Source organism: Gracilinanus agilis, chromosome 2 (genome assembly GCF_016433145.1).
Source record: "Gracilinanus agilis isolate LMUSP501 chromosome 2, AgileGrace, whole genome shotgun sequence".
Taxonomy (NCBI): domain Eukaryota; kingdom Metazoa; phylum Chordata; class Mammalia; order Didelphimorphia; family Didelphidae; genus Gracilinanus; species Gracilinanus agilis.
The window spans coordinates 244480638-244504003 of NC_058131.1; the positions used below are offsets into that span (position 1 = coordinate 244480638).

The 23366-nt window shown below is 36.0% G+C and overlaps 1 protein-coding gene across 1 annotated transcript in view; it reads left to right on the plus strand.

Annotated features, from left to right (window-relative positions):
- SLC9A8 (solute carrier family 9 member A8) overlaps positions 1-23366 on the plus strand; it is a 91308-nt gene that overhangs the window by 32140 nt on the left and 35802 nt on the right. Inside the window, exons 6-11 of the mRNA XM_044663822.1 lie at positions 566-649; positions 4309-4410; positions 6563-6597; positions 17581-17724; positions 19734-19871; positions 22935-23041. Coding sequence (XP_044519757.1) covers positions 566-649; positions 4309-4410; positions 6563-6597; positions 17581-17724; positions 19734-19871; positions 22935-23041 — 610 coding nt within the window. The remainder of the gene's footprint in view (positions 1-565; positions 650-4308; positions 4411-6562; positions 6598-17580; positions 17725-19733; positions 19872-22934; positions 23042-23366) is intronic.

Genomic DNA, 23366 nt, shown 5'->3' on the forward strand with positions numbered 1-23366 from the left:
TGAGAAGGTTTACTTTGTCCCAGACTAGCAAAGATATGCAACAAAGATACAATGACTCATCTGGAAATGCATCTGGTCAGGCACAGATCAAAGCATAAAAAGACTCTTTGAAGTCTTTGGAACCCATTAAGTCTGTGAAGCACGAAGTTTCTTGAACTTTTTGTTGACCCTAAGCCAGGATGCTGCATCAAGGAAGCTGGAGCCAATCAGATTTCATGGGAGAGGGGAGCAGGGAGGAAGTTTCATTAGGGAAGCCAGGATTGAAGGAAATTGTATGTGTATGGAGGAAGTTATGTCAGGATAAGGGAAACTGCATCAAAAAACAGCTCTATAATCTTGGATATAAAATCCTATGCAAAGATTTTCCCCCCAATTGACACCTTCCTTTTTTATCCTAGCTGCATTGTTTTTGTTTATTTGTTTTTGTAAGATAAAATTAGATATTGTGGGGAATGAGAAATCATGGATGAATGAATCCTTTGGTTTCAAGCCTAAGTGACAGGAAGGTTTATTTGTTCAACAATCCTAAATGTGTCTGCTTCTAAAGTATATATTTTTTTTATAGGAAGAAGAAATGTTTCGTCCAAATATGTTCTTTCTTCTCTTGCTTCCTCCTATCATATTTGAATCAGGATATTCATTACACAAGGTAAAATACAGTAATACTATTTTCCATCTCATTATAATCCTTTTGTTTAGGAAGGCAAATTATTTCAATTATAGTTTAATTTAAGAGTATTGTCTTCACAAAAAATTTTTCTTGTGGCTTATATAGAAAGATTGTTATAGGAAAGGTTTAGATTACTGAACAAAAGCAAAAAGTAATTTGTTTTGCTGATAGCATTCTGATCTTAAATTTTATTGGTTTGGTAAAGCTGCCTTTCAAAAGGACCTTGGAAACGCTTCTTGCAGAAGGTAGAACTTTTTTTGAGATATGAAGAAAGCCAGGGGAGAGGAGAAATATACATATTTTAAACTCTTACTTTCCATCTTAGAATCAGTCCAGGGTATTGGTTCCAAGGCAGAAGAATGCTTAGGGGCAGTGTGAAAAGGGAATTCTTTGTTCTCTTTGTCTATTCTGAGTTCGCACTTGTGAAAAGGAATCCTTTATTCCCTTTGTCTATTTTGAGTTAACAATAACTAAAGCACCCCTACTTAGTATCTCACTAGATTTGTGAAGACTGGATTAACTCTCCTTTGTCTACTTTTGGATTGAATCAATAAAATCTTGAACATCCTACTTAGCACTAGGTGGAGGAGCTCTTCACCCTTTCAATTCAATCAACCATGAAATGAGAATTCACACCTTAATTAGCCAGGAATCTATGAATCCTTCTGATGAGTATTCAACTCTCCAGAAAGTGAGAAATGGTTCCCACAAAACTGCCCCCCTGGGCAGTGCTGGGCAGTTTGGAAGCTGTGACTAGCCCTTGTGATGAGGGGAAGGGACTATAAAAGACCTTGAATTTCTGGGGCTAGGGAAGTAGACTTCAAGAAGGAGTTGGACTTCAAGAAGGAAGTCAGCTTCAAGAAGAAGGTAGGCTCAGGGAAGAAAATTGACCTTAGGAGTCACCTTTAGCTTGAGTCATCATCTTGACCTGCCTCTTAGAGGGAACTTGGATGAGTGGATAGCTGGCTTTCCCTTCCCTTCTGGAGAGAGCTTAATTCTGGTTGAAGGTCAACAAGTCTTGGCTGAGTAGAGCACAGGAGCAATATTTAGTTAGATAGACTAATGTCTTCTCTACCCTTTTATATTTCTCTGTTTTCATTCTTTTGTAAATAAAAGCTATTGAAGTCATTTCAACTTTGAGCAATAATACTTTGAATCAGTGACCACCATTATTATTTATAATCTTCATATATTTTAGTCAAACCATTAAAATTTAATTCTTACTGTAGGCAGTGGGGGTTAAGTGACTTGCCCAGGGTCACATAGCTAGGAAGTGTCTGAGGCCAGATTTGAAGCCAGGTCCTCCTGACTTCAAGCCTGTCTCTCTCTATCCACTAAGACACCTAGCTGCCCCCTCCCAAGATTTAATTTGAAAATAAAGTATGTAAACTTTGTATGAGAGATTGAAATAGTGTAAATAGAATTTTAGTGAAAATTTTTAAATTTCCTAGAAAAGTTTTTCAAGTGCACAGAATAGTACTGGATTATTGACATAATTCAGAGGGATGCCATTTCATCCTTCTTCTTACAAAGCTTTAGTTTCCTTCCCCATAAAAATTTTTTTAAAAGACATTGTAGTAGATACTTTTAGATCTTTTTAGATCTCTTTTTAGATCTCTTTGATACTTTTTCCTCTGAAGATTGAAACACTCTAAATTTCTTGTTTGTATATGGTTTTAAATTTTGATTCATTCATGCAACTTTGGATTTGAGGTTCATATCTAAATGAGGATGTCATTCATTGGTATAATATCTGCTAATTTTTTAAAGCATTTTGAAAATAAGTACTCTATAAATATGAGTGATCTAAGATAGAGATGTCAAACATGTACCTGTATGTGGCCCACAGTATTTCCAAGGACTGCCTCAACCAGATTAAAGTGTAATTGGGACTTTTCTAACAATAAAAATACAATATAAAGTATAGATAATCTTAAATGGTTTTATAAGTCAAAATGCTCCTACAGGGATTTTCGTGTATGACATAGTGGTCTCTGTTGCTGTTTTAATTTGACACTACTAATCTAAAATTAATATTGGCCAGGGATTTTCATATCTATGGTCTTTCTGATAAATGAGCCTTTTCAGTGTCAGATCCCTCAAAGCAGACTAGGTTAATCTATTTTTTTTTTAACCCTTACCTTCCATCTTGGAGTCAATACTGTGTATTGGCTCCAAGGCAGAAGAGTGGTAAGGGTAGGCAATGGGGGTTAAGTGACTTGCCCAGGGTCACACAGCTGGGAGGTGTCTGAGTCCAGATTTGAACCTAGGACCTCCCATCTATAGGCCTGGCTCTCAATACACTGAGCTACCCAGCTGCCCCCAATCTATTTTTAATTTTTAAAGTAATGCAGCTATTTTGAGATGAAAAGAAATCACAGATGGAAATAACTTTTTTAGAAAAATAAAACATGTTGTTTGCAATGTGTTATTTTAAAATTCTTTGTTTCTTCAAAACCATAATATTTCAGAGATCTATAATTTAAAACATCCATCCAGGTGACTGGCAGATTGCAGTTCTTTTGACAGAGTTTTCATGACTTGTGTGACTGAAAAAATTCATTACCCTGAAGGCAAACCTGAAGGTAATGAACTTCTTTGCATTTAGCCAAACTTGACCTTTCACCACAGACATATAATCTGCCTCCAGGCCCATACTCAGTCTTTAGGTTAGGGTAGGACAGTACTGGGTATAAAAACTGCTAGAGGACCCTTCTAGAGCCACGCCATAGTGAGGTACCTGGTCAGGACCTCAGTAGTAATCTCTATTCCTTTAACGATCAATAATACTCAACAAAGAAAACCAGAAAACATTTTAGAGGACAAAGTAATGAAGGCAAATCAAGTAAAATGACATCTCTCAACCAGAGATACCATCAAACTATCAAGATGATCCTTTTGATGTTGGTTTTATAATTTTGCTTTGGTCCTTGTTAACTGGCATGCTTTCCTAAAGTGGATTTTTAAAAATCTGTGACATGACAATGATGTTAGAACATGGCATTAGTCTTTGTACAAACCTACAAAAGATGTTTAATATTTTTAGTATTTGCTTATCAGTAGAAGACCTATTCTTTGAACAATCAGCTATTCTTTATTTAAGCAAGGAAAGATGGGCTGGTACACAGTTCTCAGGATCATAGGAAGAATGAATCATAGTACTTGTATTTTTTAATAATTTCATAAGTATAATACTTTTATGTTTAATGAAAATAGGCTAATGAAACATAATATATATTTTGCAAAAAAAAACTGAGGATTAAACAAATGATTTCTTAGTTAAATTATCATATATAATTGAGTAGACTAGGTTTCATTTGTGCAGTGATCATTAAAAAGCTGGAAGGGATGTTGGAGGTAATTTAGTCCAGCACTGTCATTTTCTCAATTAAGAAAATGAGGCATAAAGAAGTCAAGTGAATTTTATTCCAAAGTTACCCAGCAGTAAGTATAATAAGGCTGTCAGGAGTGGGGGATTCTTGTGACTCCAGAATCCATTTCTTGTATTAAATATATAACATGGGTATAAATTGTAGATGTGTGAAAAAGTTGTCTATCTTTTTATTAGTTTGACTTATTTTTAATTTAACTGTTCCTCTTGTTCATTTCTCTTTACTTGTTTTGTTTTTGTTTTTTAGGGTAACTTCTTTCAGAATATTGGTTCCATCACTCTATTTGCTGTATTTGGCACAGCAATTTCAGCTTTTATTGTAGGTGGAGGAATATATTTTTTAGGTCAGGTAAGAGAGAAGTCTTTGAAACACTTATATTTATTGAATTAATTAAAACTTATGTGCGAATGAATTTCATATTATTTACTCATAAAAAAAAACTCATACTCCCACTTAGCATGTTAAAGTCAGTTCTTACTGGTCTATGCACTGCATGGAGAGAATGTATGGTCTATAACAGTGATGGACAAACTATGGCCCTTGGGCCAGATGTGGGCTCCCTGAAATATTCTATCTGGCTGCTGGACATTATTCCTAATCTGACAAATACAATGAGTAGGATACAATACAATGAAACTTTGAAAGAGTTGCCTTAGAAACAGACTGAAAGATGAGCATTTACTTTCTTTTGGCCCCTTCTTTAAAAAGTTTACCCATCACTGGTCTATAAGATAGAAAGCCATCCTTGGAGCTGAGAAGATTTGTAGTTGAGTACTACCTCCAATAATAATACTGGCTCTGTGACCCTAGGCAAGTTACGTGACTTATTAATGCCCCATGGAAGCTTTTTATGACTCTTCAAGTTTCTCCCTGGGAGTTCTCAGTACTTTTGGAAACAAAAGTCTTGCTCAAAAAAAAAATAATCCTATGTTAAGCTTTAGAGAACCTACAGAACTCTGCTGAGGAACAGTGTGATGGTACATGCCTCCAATTCCCACTGTTATGGATACTTAGGTTGGTGGATTGATTGAGCCCAGGAATTCTGAGATGCAATATGTTAATAAGCTTATTAGGTATCCATACTAAGTCCAGCACCAATATGGGGATCTCCTGGGAGCCAGGATCTACCAGGCTGCTTAAGGAGGAGTGAACCAAATCAGGTCAAAAAGGAGCAGGTCAAATCCTACTATGTCAATCAGTAGAAGATTGGGCCCTAGAGTGACTATTGTATTTCCAGCCTGGGCAACACAGGGAAAGACCTGGTCTTAAAAATATATATATTTTGTAAATTGTCATGAAGGCAAACATCTTGTTACACTGACCTATATTTAAACAATAATTTATATTTAGGTTATTCTTTCCGATTTCACTTTCAATTACTATCAACATTACATGATATACGGATCATCACGTGTAAGTTAGGCATTTTCTGCTGTGCTTTTGGCCAGCTAGTAGTGCTATTATCGCCATGTTCTCAGGGAATTTAGATTCATCTTAATTAGCCTACTCAAAACATAATTAGTAAAGTCAGTCTTCAAGGAAAAAAGTATTCATTTATAGTCAAATATAAATATATAGGATATCAGATAGTTTGCATTATATGTGTTGTTCCTTTCATTCATTGTCAGTAACAGAGCTGTTAACTCTTTCATTACTAAACTAAATATAATTTAAAAAATCTTAAAACCTGACATTTCTCCTAAATGAGACAAATCTGAATCCTTTTTCTTTTTTGACAATAGCTAAAGCCCATGCTATCATATTCTTCCTCTTAGCACTTTATGCCACATAGTCCTCGTGTATCTGTTTCTTCACGTGACTTTTTTTCCTTATTTGGATTTGAATGTTCAACTAGAAAGTGAGTTTCATAGCAAAGAAATTTGATTAAATGTTTTTTGTCTCAATATACTATCCCAGTGATAGCGAACCTTTTAGAAGAGCAGATGGTAAGAGAAATGTTCTCTGGTGCATGTGGAGAAGGGGAGGGGAACAGGCTGGCCCATTGTCCCTTTCTGGCTTTCTAGTAATGAACTCTGGTGAACTTTGTGCTGGGGCAATGGCACACATGCCCACAGAAGAGGGTTCTGAGTGCCCTCCATACTCCATAGGTTCACCACCATGGTACTATTCCATACTTTTTTTATTCTTTTTTTTTTTTAACCCTTAACTTCTGTGTATTGGTTTCTTGGTGGAAGAGTGGTAAGGGTGGGCAATGGGGGTCACACAGCTGGGAAGTGTCTGAGGCCGGATTTGAACCTAGGACCTCCCGTCTCTAGGCTTGGCTCTCAATCCACTGAGCTACCCAGCTGCCCTATTCCATACTTTTTAAACATGAAATTTTACTTTAGGTTCAGAGTAAAATTTAGGAATTTTGTGCTTTATTGTTAAAATGAACATTCTGCTAATATAGTCATATGGTCATACTTTGTAAGCAAGCAAAAGGTGCTTTAATCTCTTTATTCTTCATTAATCTTTTCTTTGTCATTGTTTTTTAAAACAGGCTGATGTAATTTCTAAACTCAACATGACAGACAGGTAAATCCTTCCTAACAACATATATGTGACTACTTTGCATTTTGGGGAAATTACGTTCATAATACTAAATGGGTTGAATATTTATATATTATACAAGGGTTTTTTTTTTTTTTTTTGCTAGAAAATGCTTCGGTAGAGTCTAATCTGAATTTGTCTTTTTGAAGCATGAATGAAGATCATTTTTCTGTACTTACTACCCTTTTTTCCCAAGTAGCTTTATTGGGATATCTTTTCAGGATCATTTGACAATAATATTTTGATGAAAATTATTATTTTGGCATTTGGAGAAAAGAGCTCTCTTTAGAAAATGAACTATTTTCCTTTTTTTATCACATTTTTGTTCTTTATTATTCATAATAATTTCCAAGTATTTATTAAGTACCTGCTATGTGATGGGTGCTATTCTAGGAACTTACAGTACAAAGATACAGCTCTCTTATTTCTCTTCTTACCTGTCTAACTGCTTCTCAGTTTCCTTGGCTAGATTATCATCCATCTCTATCTCCTAACTAGATATTCCCCACAACTCAGGCCTGGGCTTCCTTTTCTTTATACTCTCTTTCTCAGTGACTTATTAGCTCCCCACATGGCTGATTATCATCTGTATGGACCTAGATCCCACTTTTATGTATTCAGCTTTATTCTCTCTCCTAAGCTTTAGTCCCACATCCTCATTATCTTGTTGGACATTTCATGGACAACTCAAACTCATTATGTTCCCAAAGAAAACTGTATCCCAAATGTACTCAACTTCTGAATTTCCTTATTCCTGTTAAAGGCACCATCATCTTTTCATGTACTTAATTGCCAACCTTAGAGTCATTCTCCACTCCTCACTCTCCCTTACCCTGCTTAAAGATAGCTTAAGAAGAGCCATCTGGATAGCCATCACATACTTAGAAGTTCAAGGAGTCATGTTTTCATTGCTTTGGATATTCTCTCTAACATAGATCACAACTTATCCATAATTTAGGTTTTCTCTAAGAGTTGCTCTGTCCAAAAAATTCATCACATTATGGCCAACTAGAGCTTTTATGAAGTCAGCTAGGCTGGTCTTCAGGCAGCAAATATTTTATCTGTCATCAAACTCACACTCAGAGCCTTCCAGTTTGGTGTAGGACCTGTCAGAATTTGGACTTTTCCATGCCCTGATGAGATTTCAGAGTAGCAGAAGTGTGTTATATAGGCAAGCAGTTGATAGTTATGATGGACTTTTTAGAAGTCAAAAATCATACATTTTCCAGATCATTCTATGCTTCAGCGTAGAAATGAGGTGGACTTTGACCTTGGACTAAAACCAAATAAGGTATATTGCCTATCTAGAAAAGTTCAGAAATACATTGCTCTTTCTTGGAGGTTGTTGCAAAATATCTCTTGTACTCTCCCCAACTTCAGTTCCTTTTAGTAGTGTGAAACTACAAACCAGTAATCAGTTTGAATTCAACAGTGTGACAATGCATTGTGCATTGTACATTTGAAGTTTGGCTTGATTTTGCAACTTGCTCAATATTAATGTAGAAAACTTCAGTGCATCATAAAATAACACATTTTCCTTGTCTTCCTTGGTTCCTAATGTAATTTAAAATAAAAATTACTGAAAAAAAATCAAAACTGTCTCTTTTTTCCCCCCACCATTGAAGTACTAACTAAAGTGTTTTTAGGTGAAAAGGTACTAATCATTTTCAATTAATTTATAAATACTTTTTGGTGACTACAGTTGAAATTTTGTCATCTAGTTAGGATTCCATCTAGCTAGGTAGGTTCCATTTAGAAAGTCCTTCCCTTTCCAAGGGAAAGAAGCCAGGCTTCTCTTGTGAGGGTTTCCGTCTTCATTCCATTTTTTTTTTTTAAACCCTTACCTTCCATCTTGGAGTCAATATTGTGTATTGGCTCCAAGGCAGAAGAGTGGTAAGGGTAGGCAATGGGGGTCAAGTGACTGGCCCAGGGTCACACAGCTGGGAAGTGCCCGAGGTCAGATTTGAAACTAGGACCTCCCGTCTCTAGACCTGGCTCTCAATCCACTGAGCTACCCAGCTGCGCCCCCCCCCCCCTTTCCCTCTTCATTCCATTTTGCTTTAATGGATATGTTAAAGCTCCTTTCTAGGAGCCAAATCTAAGCATGTTCTTATGACATTTTGTAAAGAAACTGATTCTTTGCAAAGAATTAAGCCAATTTCTGGAATTTTTATTTGTATGTGTTATAACAGAGTATTCTGATGTCAACTTCCAGTGTACTCTGCATATAATATATTATTTGCATTTGCCACTATAGCTCTGTACCACTTTAAAAAATGTGGGCAGGCTTAGCAAAGTACCTTTTTACCCAGCAAAGACAAAGTAGCAGAGGTGATGGGCTTTCCTACTTAGGATGGTTCTTATGACAAAGTATCAAAATCTGTACTTGCTATTCAAAGTAATACCAATGAAAGAATATATTGAGTTGTTATTGAAATGGGCAAAAGGTACTTTGCTCTTTACTCTCTACTGAAATTAATCTTTTTAATCAAAACCATAGCATGGAAACTTACCCTTCCAGATCTCTTGTTATTTTAAAGTTTTTCTTCATCTAACCCTTGCTTCCCCTCCTTATAAAACTTTATATGCCTTGCTGTTTACCATCCTTCTAAATTAGGGGATAGGTCCTTGAACTTATTTTTTTAATATTTTGATAATTTTATTTCAATAGTTTCATTGTTTAAAAAAGTATGGACCAGCATAGGTAACACATCATGAAGAAATTTAGAAGCTAAGTGAATAGTATCTTTGTGATTGTTCCATGTACTGTTAGATCATATGCTCTTCTTACATGATCCCTCTGTCTCCTGGATTCTTGATTCTATATCCAAGCTTATACTTTTTAGATTATATCTCCCACAACTCTACTGATTTTTCCTATGTTTCCTGAACTGCTCTTCTTGGCAACAACCATGTTTTGAAGTTAACTACAGTTCTTTGTGCCATAAGCAAAACCGTGCCTATCTCAGCCTGAGTCCTTACTGGCTTCTGGCAGGAGCCAATGGGAACAGATCACTCTCAATTGTATGATTTTCCCATTTCCATTCTGGTTATCATTTGTGGGCACTCTTCCAAAGGGCAGTGAAACCAGGCCAGATATGTTTCTAGCCTACTTCCATTTCTGATAAATCAGCCTGAGTTTTTTTCCAGTCTTTTAACAGCAATTTGGGATCTGATAACATTGCACATTGGTGGTCTGTGAAGGAATAGGAATTGATTACTATTCATTGCCTTTGGGAGGTATTATTTTATTTTTTTGTTTTTGTAATAGAAATGCCTTAGAAGGCATTGAACTTAGAAGTTAAAATTACTCAGCTAGAGGGAAATTCAGAGATAAATTAGGCAAATGGTTTAGTCTCTTATGTTCATGAAGCTTATACTACTATAGATAATGTAATATATCATAAAAGAAGTAGTAGAAATCATATTCCTCATCTGCAGATATTAGAACTGAATCAGGTTTGATGCCTAGCTGTCTTAGTGAATTACCAATTAAAAAACAATGCTCCAAACCTAGTAGTTTGAAGAAAATGTCATACATATCACCATAATCTTGAATTCTTTTGTTATTGGTTTGGGTGTATTGTTTTGTGAGTTCAGGTGGGATGCTCAAGGTATCCAAAGTATAATGGAAGCTTTATTGGCAGACAATAGATGGTCTGTGTAGAAGAGAATGCTACGTGCATCAGAGAGTCCCCAAAGGTATTAAAGAGACCCTGTGTTTCTGAGGACAAAGAACTTGGTAGCCAAATGTTCCCTCCAGAAACAGGGCATTTTTTGAGCATACTTTACCTCCAATCTATTTCAGAAATGACTTCAGTGCTGGCATCAAGCATGAATTCCACTTCCTAGAGACCCATTCACTACAATGATAATAACCTGTAAGAACTCCTAGCCTCAAGAAGTCAAAGGCCAAACTGAAGTTGAGGGATAAACTGAAAGGGACTCACATCTATTAATGATCTTAGCTTCAGAGAGCTGGTGGTTTTAAAGAGCCTATACCTAAAAATGCATATCCAGACCAAATCTTTCAATCTTATGGGAACCAGTGGTATTACTGAAGGTTGTTCTTCTAGGACTTCAAGATTGATAGCAGATATGGTTTCTTTTGAATATTTCTCATTGTCCACCGTCTTAGGATGAAGTTCCATGGCATGAAGTTTGAGTGCAGCTAGCCCAGGGAACCTATATGCACAATATTTATTGATCCAGAGATCTATCTAAAACTCCTTACTGCATATGTCTACCATTTGTACTATATCTCCCTAGTGTTTAAAGTAAGAAGCCTTGAAAGTTGACACTACTGCCTTCACTTGAATGCCATGTACAGTCATCACAGTGTCTAGAGTATGAGTCCCTGGTCATTTGATTCTTTCTCCATACTATGGCTGAGAACCTTCTACCTTTTGTTTCTTTTATCTTTGTGATTCAGTTACCATCTGCTGAAATGAAAACCCATTCCCTCAGCTAATATTACTGAACAACCCCTGCTCCTTAGAGATTAATTCTAAATGTTTGTTAAATTGAATCTATCTATATCACCCCATCCAGATCCTTGTAACAGTCATTCCTCTGCATTTCTCAGCGAGTTCACAGTGTTTCCTAACTTCTGCCTCATGCTTAGTGACTTCAATTGGTGTCCTCTTGTATAACCTTAGCCTCTTAATAAATCAACCTCCTTAGCTCCTACAGATAGCCCCAGAAATGTTCACACTTTTAACCTATTGCTTTCTAAATAAAAATTTCCCCCATGATTTTGAACTCTGAAATTCTTCTTTGATTATAATAACAATTTATCTTTCATTCTCTTCCTCTGTCTCACCCCTTTGATATTTCTAAATGCATTCTTTGTATTAACTGTCACCCCTGGTCCTTCCACCCCTTCCCTGTTTTCCTGATCCATTACCTCTAGCTTAACTTTCCTCACTTCAGAAACTTGACCTTGTAGTTGACAGTTTAACTATACAGTGTCCTTTACACTGGAATCTTTTACCTTGTTGCCACTCACACCTTATCAAATTTCAAACCTGCATTAGCCAAACTATCTTCCTTTCCTGTTTTCTAGTGCTATTGAACCCTGCTAGAAGAAATCATGTCACCTCACTGTCTGGGTCCATTACATTTTCCCTTAATTGATTTATATTCTCTTTTGGGACTATTTCATCCTTTTCTCTCTCTCCAGAAGAGTCCCCATCCCCTTTCAGCAATGGTTTTCACTTCTTAATTTACTAAGAAAATGTATGCCATCTGCCACAATCTCCTCCTTCTCTCCTGCACATTTCACACCCTGCCTCCTATATTTTTTTTTTGCCTCTTCCATTGTTCCAATCTTTGAGGAAAAAAGTAAGCCTTTTTGCCAAGATTAATTTTCCCCCTAATTTACCTTGGAAAAATGGGATAGGAGAGGGGCAGTCAGGTGGTATGGTAGATAGAGTACCAGGCCTGAACTCAGGAGGACCTGAATTCAAATCTGGCCTCAAACACTTCCTAACTGTAGGACTCTAGAAAAGTCACTTATCCCTGTTGCCTATCCCTTGCCCCTCTATCTTAGAGTTGTTACTAACCCAGAAAGTAAGGATTAAAAAAAAAAAAGATTGGGAATGGGAGAGAATAAAATTTTAAGTGGAAAAAAAATTTTAAAACAAGATTGACTCCCTTCTACTCAGAACTTATTACTTTGAATATCTCTATCTTATGTCCCCTGTTAGCTATAAAAATGTTCAGATCTCCATCATCTTGTTCACTAAACCATCTTATTCACTAAAAGTATTTTCATACCACTCATATGACATTAAAGAGTGGATTACCATCTGCTTTGCTGCTGCACCTTAAGGCCCCGAAGGCCTTTCCAATCTGTAGAAATATATGTTGTCTCTCCCTAATAGAATGTGAGCACCTTGACCAGAGACTATTTTGCCTTTCTTTTGGTATTCTTATAGCTTTGATACAAAGTAAGAACTAATAAATGCTTTTTTCATTCATTCATTCATTCATTCATTCTCCCTCTCAAAGTCACGCTTTCTCTGAGAAAGAGTCAGCTATATTGTGCTTCCTCATTCTTACTCTTCAGCCTCTTAGCAATTTCACTTACAACTTTATTACTCTACTGAAACTACTTTCTTCAAAGAATGCCAATGATCCAATTGCTAATTCTGTTGACCTTTTCTCAGAACCCACCTCATTTAATTTCCTTTTTTTTTTTTTAAAACCCTTACCTCCTGTCTTGGCTCCAAGGCAGAAGAGTGGTAAGGGCTAGGCAATGGGGGTTAAGTGACTTGCCCAGGGTCACACAGCTGGGAAGTGTCTGAGGTCAGATTTGAACCTAGGACCTCCCATCTCTAGGCCTGGCTCTCAATCCACTGAGCTACCCAGCTGCCCCCTAATTTCTAATTTTTAATAACCCCTACCTTTGGTCTTAAAATCAGTACCAAATATCAGTTCCAAGGCAGAAGAGTGGTAAGGACTGGGCAATGGTGGGGTGTGGGGGGTGTTAAGTGACTTGCCCAGGATCACATAGCTAGGAAGTATCTGAAGTCAGATTTGAACCTAGGTCCTCCTGACTATCCACTGAGCCCACCCTATTTAACTTCTATGTAGCATGTGACAATGTCATCTACTCCTTTTCTTTAGATATCCATCTCCTTCCTTGACTTCCATGACACTGCTCTCTTGGTTATTTTATTTATTTCTTAAGCTTCTTTGCTAAAGTCATCATTTGCCTTTTACTTCATAACCATCAATATCTCTCTCTGAGTCCTTTTCTCTTCCTATACTCTCAGTAACTTAATCTGCTCCCATGGGTTCAAAGATCATTTCTATGTAGATGATTCCAAAATCTCTGAAAAGGCCTACTCATTGTTACCCAAATTCGACATTCCTCTCTTTGTACCATACCTTTGCCCTGGTTGTTTGTCTTCTCTTCCCTGGAACATGGCCTCACTTTACATCTGTAAAAAAACCTTACCTTCCTTCAAGGCTCAGTTCATGAATCACTTATTAAGGAAAGCCTTTTCTGATCTTCCTAGTGGTTAGTGTTCTCTTTCCTCAAACTATCTTTTATTTAATGAAAGTTTCTTGAGAGCAGATTATTTTTTTTCTTTGAATTCCAAATACCTAGTAAAATCTCTGGCAGGTAGTAGACAGTTATTAATGCTTATTGAATGAATAAATTTGTGAGGACAAAACATTTTTCTTTTGTTTTGGTCTTTGTATCCCCAGCCACGAGGAAGTTTTTTCATGTCTCATTTCTCACAAATACTAGAGATTTGACCTTGTCATTTAACCTCTTGGTGCTCCAGAAAATTCCACAAAAGTATAAACTGTAGAGCAACTACTGATCTGCCATAGTGGAGGATTTCTTCATGGGAGTTCCCTGTACCAATAAAATCCCACATACCAAACTCTAGCACCACATGTTGGCCAAAGCCAGCACTTAATAAATATTTGACAGGCTGAGCTGAACTCAACTGAACTGAATTGCTGCTTAAAGTGAAATGAAAAGATTTGTGAAGAATATAACTCACTTCTCAGGATGTATAATTAAGGTCTTCCATTTTTTTCCTTTGAACCAAGGAAAGAATTCTCTTTTCCACCTTCTTTCCTTTTTTCATTCTTTCCTCCCTTCCTCCCTCCCTCCTTTTCAATCTGAAGCACTGGAAAGACTGTTAGTTTTAGAGTTAGAGGTCTTGGCATTCAAATTTGGGCTCTGCTTTCTCTGTTACTTTGAATAAATCATTACTACTTTGAGGCTTAGTTTCCCTCTGTGTATAATGAAGGTCCCTGAAGTCTTTTTTTTTTTTGATAGAGTAAAGAAAAGCCACCCACATCTTTAAATTTATACTTTATGCTTATATAAATTTATACACCGTCTTCTGAGGTTAAATGGCCTCCTTATTTGGGTTGGCTTCAGCCATATTAGTAATTCAGGCAGCTATTGTCTCAGTATTATAGTCTATCATAATTATTCATTGTCCAAATATATGACCATACATCAAACTCAAATTTATGTGAAACATGTTTTGTTGATATTGAGGCAGCTAGGTATTCACTGTGGATAGAACACTGAGCCTGGAGTCAGGAAGACCTGAGTTCAAATTCAAGTACCTGATCCTGTGTGACCCTGGACAAGTCACTTAATCTCTGTTTATCTCTGATTCCTCATCTGTAAAAATGGGGATTATAATAACACCTATCTCTCAGGGTTGTTGTGAGGATTAAATTAGATAATAATCACAAAATATTTAGCATAGTGCTTGGCATATGGTGTGTATATATATGTATATATATGTGTGTGTATATATATATCATATATGTGTATGTGTGTATATATATGTTCATTGTTATTATGCCTATTATTATTATATGTTTCATATATGGAAAAGGTTGTTCTACTAACTGTTACCCAGAAAAGAAAATAAACCATTTTAAGAATCAAATGATTTTTTATTTCATAATTTAGAAATAGAAGAGAGGACTTATATTCATTTAATATAAACTACTAACCCTTTTATTAATTGAGTTCTTGTTGCTAATATCTATTCATAAGGCAGTGGTACTTATATGGACTTATCTGGGTGTTGTTTCACAAAAGGAGATTTTCAGAAACCCTTTAAATACTAGATCATACTGTTATTTTATCTGTTTTCTACATATTGTGCACGATATTGTAGGTCTTTTAAAAATGTATTGTGCATTTCTAGGCATTCTTTGAGAAAGAATACTGAATACAGTCTTACCTTTTTTTTGATGACTTAGGATAACTTTTTTAAAAGCACAAATTGTTGTACTTTATACTAATCCATTGATGTCTTTTGCAGCTATTGAGGTAGGTTAGTCAGTCTGATCAAGTAATAAACATATATTAAGTCCTTTTATATGCTAGGCACTGGTTGGTGTAAAGAATTCTTTGCTCTCTAGTTGGGTATCTCGCCTGCACCTGCTCTTTCCTCCTTTGCTTTTAGTAACTACATTTCAGTTACTAAAACTTCTTTTGAAAACTTCTTTTGTATTTTCTTTTCAAAGTTCTTTTAAAAACTTCAAACTGTTTTTGAAACTTCTTTTGAAACTCCCCCTCCCCCTCTACTGTCTTAATCTAATTGTTTCTGGGGGTTTAATTCTTTCTAAAATAGTAAAAGAGAGGAAAAAGCTCATGTTTAAAAACTATACACTTTCAGCACTTGCCTATCTCATTTTACTTTGTATCATACTTGATTTAAAGACTTAATTGTAAAGGGGAATCCAGTGCATATTTATAGAACACCCACTCCTCTTTTTTTCAAAACCTTTATCTTCTGTCTTAGAATTGATAGTAAATATATGTTCCAAGGCAGAAGAGCAATAAGGGATTATGATATGAAATAGAAATTTATGGTTCATATACTACCCTCTTTTTTTGGATATGGAAATGTTCATATTTGTTTATATTTGTTAAATTCAGAATAACAAAATTAAAATCAGGGAATGAGGGAGGGGAGAGATTTTTCTTTTTTCTTTTCTTTTTTTTTTAAACCCTTAACTTCTGTGTATTGGCTCCTTGGTGGAAGAGTGGTAAGGGTGGGCAGTGGGGGTCAAGTGACTTGCCCAGGGTCACACAGCAGGGAAGTGTCTGAGGCCAGATTTGAATCTAGGACCTCCCATCTCTAGGCCTGGCTCTCAATCCACTGAGCTACCCAGCTGCCACCAAAGAGATTTTTCTTACATCAGCTTTAGTTTTCCTCTCCTCAGAATCTCCCTATTCCTTGGTCCTAATTTTGTCCTCTTGGGTCAAGGAAAACAAGTCTAGTCCCTGTTTGATGTCACAACCTTTAACATACTCAAAGACAACTATGAATGTCCAATTTGTGTCAGAACTGTTTCTGTTAAAACATGTATAGCCCAGATCAAATTGCTTACCATCTCAGGGAGGGGAGAGGGAGGGAGGCAATTCGGATCTTATAAGTTCAGAAAATATATGTTGAAAATTGTTATTACATATAATTGGAAAAATAAAATATTTAAATAAAAAATATAACTGTTTCAGATGAAGTGAAAGAACTTTAGTCAAGCCAACAAGCATTTATTAAGAACTTACTGTGTGCCAACTGGGGATACTCTTAGGCCCTTGTGATTATAAAGGAGGTAGGCAACATATAAAAGGAAGGTGAAAAGGGGAAGAGGAGAAAGAGATGAAGTTGCCAGGCTCTGAGACTGTATAGAAGAGATTGGAGGAGAGAACCTGGAGAGGAATGAAGACAAGGCAATTCTGGGTCTTCTTTTTAACATGGAAGTTCTGGGAGGAATCAGCTCATTAGAGGGAGAAGCTTTAAGAGGTAGAGTGAGCTTTCTAGATTGAGAGTTTTGGGGAGATATTGTAGAGACACCTGGGGAGAGAAAGGAGGGTACCCTGGAGAGAACTTTGCAAGTAATTTTTTGTAGAGGTAAGGAAGGAGTCAAAGATGAATTCAAGGTTTTGAGTATGGGTAACAGGGAGAATGTTTATCCTATTCAAAGGAAATTTCTGGCCTGTTAATTTTCACTGCTGCTGACTGGGTTCAGGGATTTGTTTGTTCACTCACAACTGTAGTATGGATCTTTTAAACCTGCATTGCAACTAGTCTTCATCCACTCCTCTCAATTACAGGGCCTTGCTTCTGTTAATTCTTTCCTATTTTTTCTGTATTTAACTTGCTCTGTATATATTTGTTTGTATATTGTTCCCCCACCCTCCACCCCCATTAGATTATGAGCTTCTTGAGGTCAGAGACACTCTTTTTTGTATCCTCAGAGCTTACACAGTGCCTGGCAGATAGTAGGTGCTTAATAAATATTTGTTGATTAATTCACAGGTTCTTAAAAATTATCAGTTTTTTTGCTCTAAATATTTCAAAAATTGAACATTTAAGAATAATTTTCTAATCACAAAACCCTTAAGTTTAGGTGGGCTTGAAGAATCTACATAACAGTAGAACAAGATCTCTTTTTCTCTTTCAGTTTTGCATTTGGCTCCTTGATATCTGCTGTTGACCCAGTAGCTACTATTGCTATTTTCAACGCACTTAATGTGGATCCAGTTCTTAATATGTTAGTTTTTGGGGAAAGCATTCTGAATGATGCGGTCTCTATTGTTCTGACCAAGTAAGTTTGTCAATGTATAGGAAAAAAACAAAACTTATTGAACTAAAAAGAATATGAAACCAAATAGCTAGTATATCCAAGTCATCATAGTAAATGTAATTAGTTGCCTTACCTGTAGGATTGTTTGCTAAATGTAGTAGTACCTTGATTTATTATTGCAATCAACTTTAGAATTAACAGTCTTACAAAAGGAAAGTTTTCAAAACAAACTACCAATTTTAGTAATAATCATGAGAAAAATTATCTTTTGTACAGAATGATAAAATTTTGTTGTAGTAGTTCATAGGATCATGTTTATTAATAATGTCTATTAAATATGGCACATAAAAGAGGTGACTCAAAGGAGTCATCAGGAAAAAGAAATTAATTGTGGCTCATCTTCCTTTCTTCTTCCTTCCCTCCCACTTAAAACTCTTTACCTTCTGTCATAGAATCAATTCTAAGACAGAAGAGACAGAAGTGTGGCAAGAACTAAGCAATCTAGGTTTAGTGACTCACAGGGTCACACAGCTAGAAAGTACCAGGCCAGATTTGAACCCAGGTCTTCCTGACTCCATGCTACATAACTGCTTCAGTTATGGATCATTTCAACTTTACTCCCCAAATATTAGTTTGTTCATTTTAGCTGTAGTTTAGCATGTTATAGAGGAAAGAGCACTGGATTAGGAGTCAAGTGCCTGAATTCAAGGCTCTGCTTTGCTGAATGCTCTGCTTTGTCATGTGTCTACTTTTTTTTTTTTAATTTGTAAAATGAGGGAAAGTTGGTGGTAATGATGTTGGACTTGACCTCTAAGTTCCTTTATATCTCTAAGATTTAATGTCCTATTTGCTTCATCTTTCTTTGTCTGCTATATGTAGAAAGGAGATTCTTTTCCCTTTCTACTTTTAGGAAATAGGCTCACAGGCAGTCAAATCTAATTAAATTGTAGAAATTTCAAAGGCCTTTTGGAAGCAAGGATACAATCCCCATTTCAGTGATTAAGTTTGACTTGTTTCAAAGGCTCCTCCAACAAAGTTTTAGTGTGTCCCCAGCCTTTTGAGGGAATGTGCTCATTTGCTTGTTTTTAAGAGGAATGTTTCATAAAAGATCAGTCTGTCAAGTAGCTTCATAGGAAGCTGGATTTTGGCATGAAATGTCACTGGACATTTTGTTCCTCATTTACTTCTTTTGCATTACTTTAATTTTTCAGTACTTAAAGAGCTTTTGTACTGGCCTTCATTAAATTTCTTCCAACTTCAATTTGTTACTGTGAAGTTTCATTCTTTTAGCTGTTGGAATCTAATCCATTGGCCTTCTCCAGTAAAAGCTCAGTTTATGCTCAATGGAATGAGTTTTGTTCCAGATTTGTCACTTTTTCTCAATATTATTAAATAAAACATGGGTGGGACAGCTAGGTGGCACAGTGGATAGAGACAGGCCTGCAATCAGAAGGATTTGGCTTCAATGTGACCTGATATTTTCTAGATGTGAAATCTTAGGCAAGTCACTTAATCCTGTTTGCCTAGCCCTTGCCCTTCTGTCTTAGATTTGTTATTGACAGAAAGTAAATAAACAAATAAATAAAATGTGTGGAAATGTTGGATCAGAAAAAGGAAAGGAATGGCTAATCCAGGTGAATTTATATCATGCAGGAATTCTTTTCATATCAAGAAAGGAGACTCAAAACTCTAGTCCTAGGACTGTCTGTAAATACTTCTTTTTAACCTTGGGCAAATTACTTGCCTTTGTTGGGCTTCAGTTTTCTTCCTTGTAAAGTAATGGTGTTGTACTAGACCTTTAATGCTCTTTTTAGCTCTGTCTCCCCCCCATACCCCTTTAAAAGGACCCTTTTAGCTTTAACATGAGCTGTTCTCAAGTCCCTTCCAGCCCTTGCTATTCTGTGAGACTCTGAAATTCTCCTTTAAAACTGAGTGTTATTATCAGTTCTTTTGTTCCATTATTAGCACCTGGGGAAAGTACCTTTCTAACTTCTTTCTTTTTTTTTTCCCCTTTCCCTTTGAATTACTAGCACAGCTGAAGGCTTGACAAGAAAAAACATGTCTGATGTCAGTGGGTGGCAGACTTTTCTACAAGCCCTTGGCTACTTCCTTAAGATGTTCTTTGGCTCGGCTGCACTCGGCACTCTAACAGGGCTAATTTCTGCATTAATATCCTTTGAAAGCAATGTATTGAATTACTGGATAAATTCTTCCTCTTCATTTTCATCTTTCATCAACCTTTAATGTTCCTTAAGTGTGGTTTTTTTTCCCTATCAAGTTTTTGTTTAACAGATAATTTTGGTACTCTCTTATTTGGTTTTAGTAATATTTAAACTAATGACAAACCTATTTTAAATTTGTCACCTAAAGGCAGCATGGTGTCATGAATAGAGCATTGGTTCAAAATTTAGCTCTGAGGCTTTTTTGAAATGAGACTGTGGAGGGCAGCTAGGTGACTCAGTGGATTGAAAGCCAGGCCCAGAGACCCAGGTCCTGGGTTCAAATCTGGCCTCAGATACTTAATAGCTGTGTGACCCTGGGCAAGTCACTTAACCCCCATTACGTAGCCCTTACTGCTCTTCTGCCTTAGAACTAATATTGATTCTAAGATGGAAGGTAAGAGTTTTAAAAAAAAAAAAAGAAATGTGACTGTGGTCAAGTCACTTTACTTTTTCATCTACAAAATGGGAAAATTACACTTGTACTACTTACAACATAAAGTTGTAATGAGCATCAAATAAGACAATATATGTAAAAGTAATTAACAAGCCACAGATCAATATATAAAAGGTAGTATTACAGTAGTTAAAACAATTAGAATGCTGTTTTATGAATTATGTAAAATGGTGAGATCAGATACTGTATCTTCTAAAATTCAAGTGCTTGTTAATTACACTTTAGATATAATTAATTTCTATGTATTCCAATTTTCATGTCCATAAAAAAGAAAATTAAATTTATTTGAAAATGTTAGCCCTCTCAAAAATCTCCACATTAGAAATAGTATCTCAATTTAGAATTCAGGATTATTTTAAAATAAATGATAAATAATAAATTTATTTTAAAAAGGAAGAAAGAAAGAGAGAGAGAGAGAGAGAGAGAGAGAGAGAGAGAGAGAGAGATAACGTCTTTTAGGTCATGAAAAATGGGTTTGTAAAATAAATTGTATGTAATTGCTTTCATTGATTTGGTTAAGTAAAAGCTTATAGGTCTTCTACCTAGAGAGAGATATTTGTTTAAGAAAGACAACTTTTTCCTTTTGTTACTTTCCATAAAGCTTATTGTGTCTAAAATAGAACCAATTGGCTGTCCATTTCTAGGCCTGCTGAGTGCTATGATGAGATAACTACACCTAGGCCATCTTCTCAGCTTGTTTTGTAGTAGGAACAGATTGTCTGCTTTGTCATAGATAACTGCCTACACTTTTCTCATGAACTTATAATTTAAAAAAAATCTAGGAACATTTCATATTGTATGTTTATTTCATAGTTTCAAGGATGTGTTGTTTTGCTAGGGTAGGTAGTACCTCCATTAATGTAGATCAGTCTTTCTCTGACCTAGGGCCAGGAGAATTAGGTGGATAATAAGAACATTTTTCTAGTTTCCTGTTCTTCTTTTCTTACCATTTTTGATAGAAAGCTAAATTTGCTAAAAGCTAGGACACTAGGAAATAGAGAAAATCCAAAGAGAGTGTATGTGTGCACGCACACACAAGTGAGCAAATAGAAAAAGTGACAGAGAGGCAGAGAGAGAAATGAAACAGAGAGAAGATGAGAGAGAGAAGAGAAAGAAATGTGTATGGCTAGGGGCTACTGAGTGTTTTATGGAGTAGAAGAGCCCCATCTCCATTAGAGAGATTTTGTAGTAGAAATTCCCTAAGAATGAAGAGACAAGCCACTGCTGGGTACTAGACTATGAAACACATGATATAGTAGTAGAAAGAACAATGGGTTTGGGATCCATTGATATCCAATGCTTACCCTCTCAAAGTCTCAGTTTATTTGTTAAGTAGAGATAATAATGCCCCCACCTATTTCACAAGATTGTTTCAAGTTTCAAATGAACCAGTGTTAAGTAAAGCAATTTGTAAACTGTAGAATACAAAAATAAATATGATTATTATTAATTTTGTTATTATTACAAAATGTTTTCAAAACAAGAACACAGGGGCAGCTAGATAGCTTAGTGGTTAGAATGCCAAACCTAGAGATGGAAGATATTGGGTTCAAATCTGGCCTCAGACACTTCCTAGCTGTGTGACCCTGGGCAAGCCACTTAATCCCAATTGCCCAGCCCTTACTGCTCTTCTGCCTTGGAGCCAATACTTAGTGTGTTTTCTGAGACAAAGGATAAAGATTTAAAAAACAAAATGGAGAGCTTATTGCCTATTAGAGGTACTCTCCCTACCAAAATCAGAATAACAGATCATAAAACCATATTGATACTGCAAGTTTTACTTATATTTCATTTGATCTATACAACCACCCTTTGAAGTGGGTTGGGTTGACATTATCGTAGATGAGGAAGTTTAGGCCAACTAGTATAATCCTTCTCTGACTCATGACTGTTTTCTAATTATGTGGTTATTGGTTACAGACCTGCAGAACTTCAAATACTGAAATGAGAGAGTAAGGAAAAGACCCTTGAACTGCAGCTCAGCAGCTCTGACTTCTGGGTTGGTGTGATAATAATGGAGATAATAAGACATGATAGCCCAAGAATAGTATAGATTTCCTGTGGCTTCCATGTACTGTATTGACTCTCCCATGATACTAGTTTGTACTCCTATCCCTTATTTTACAAAGGAGAAAACTCTAGGTCAGAGACTTTAGGTGACTTGCTAATATTAATAAGCTCACATAGATAGTATTTAAACAGCAAATTTGGAATTTGAATCCAGATCTTCAGATACTCTATCTTGATTTCCATTATTTGAATTCAGGCTGATTTTGAGATTTACTAGTTTTCTTTTCTTTTTCTTTTTTTAAAGAACGCTAAGGTCTGAGTGTCTTACTTACAGTATTTGCCACATCCCTTTTTCTAACATTTAATTTCTTCCCATAGATAAATTAAATAACTGTCAGTCACTCATTTTCATTTGTAACCTAGGGATATTTTGAAAACTTTAATATCTAGTTATTGTTCAGGGATTAAAAACAGTATCTTTGCATCTATCCTGAAACTGCAATATGTTGTTCCTGGGTTCTTTTTCCATAATGTTTGGTGCTTCAAGTATTAAAGCATATTGATTTAAGGAAAACGCCTTCCTTGGAGTTTGGAATGATGATTATCTTTGCATATCTTCCTTATGGGCTTGCAGAAGGAATCTCTCTTTCAGGTAGGTTTTAGAATTAAAGAAGTTTAAGTGATCAGAATGTACTGGCTCCCTCTTAGTAGGATATGAATTTTGAGTTGACTTTCTAGGTGCTGGAGCATATAGCTTTTATCCTTATAGCTAAATGCTGACAATAAAATACTTATTCAGGGTTTGAGAGCTTTGAACAAGTCTAATAAAGAAATTGAGCCTGAAGAGCCAGACCTGGAAATGGGAGGTTCTGGGTTCAAATTTGGCCTCAGATACTTCCTAGCTGTGTGATCCTGGGCAAGTCACTTAATTCCAATTGCCTGGCCATTACTATTCTTCTGCCTTAGAACTCAGTACT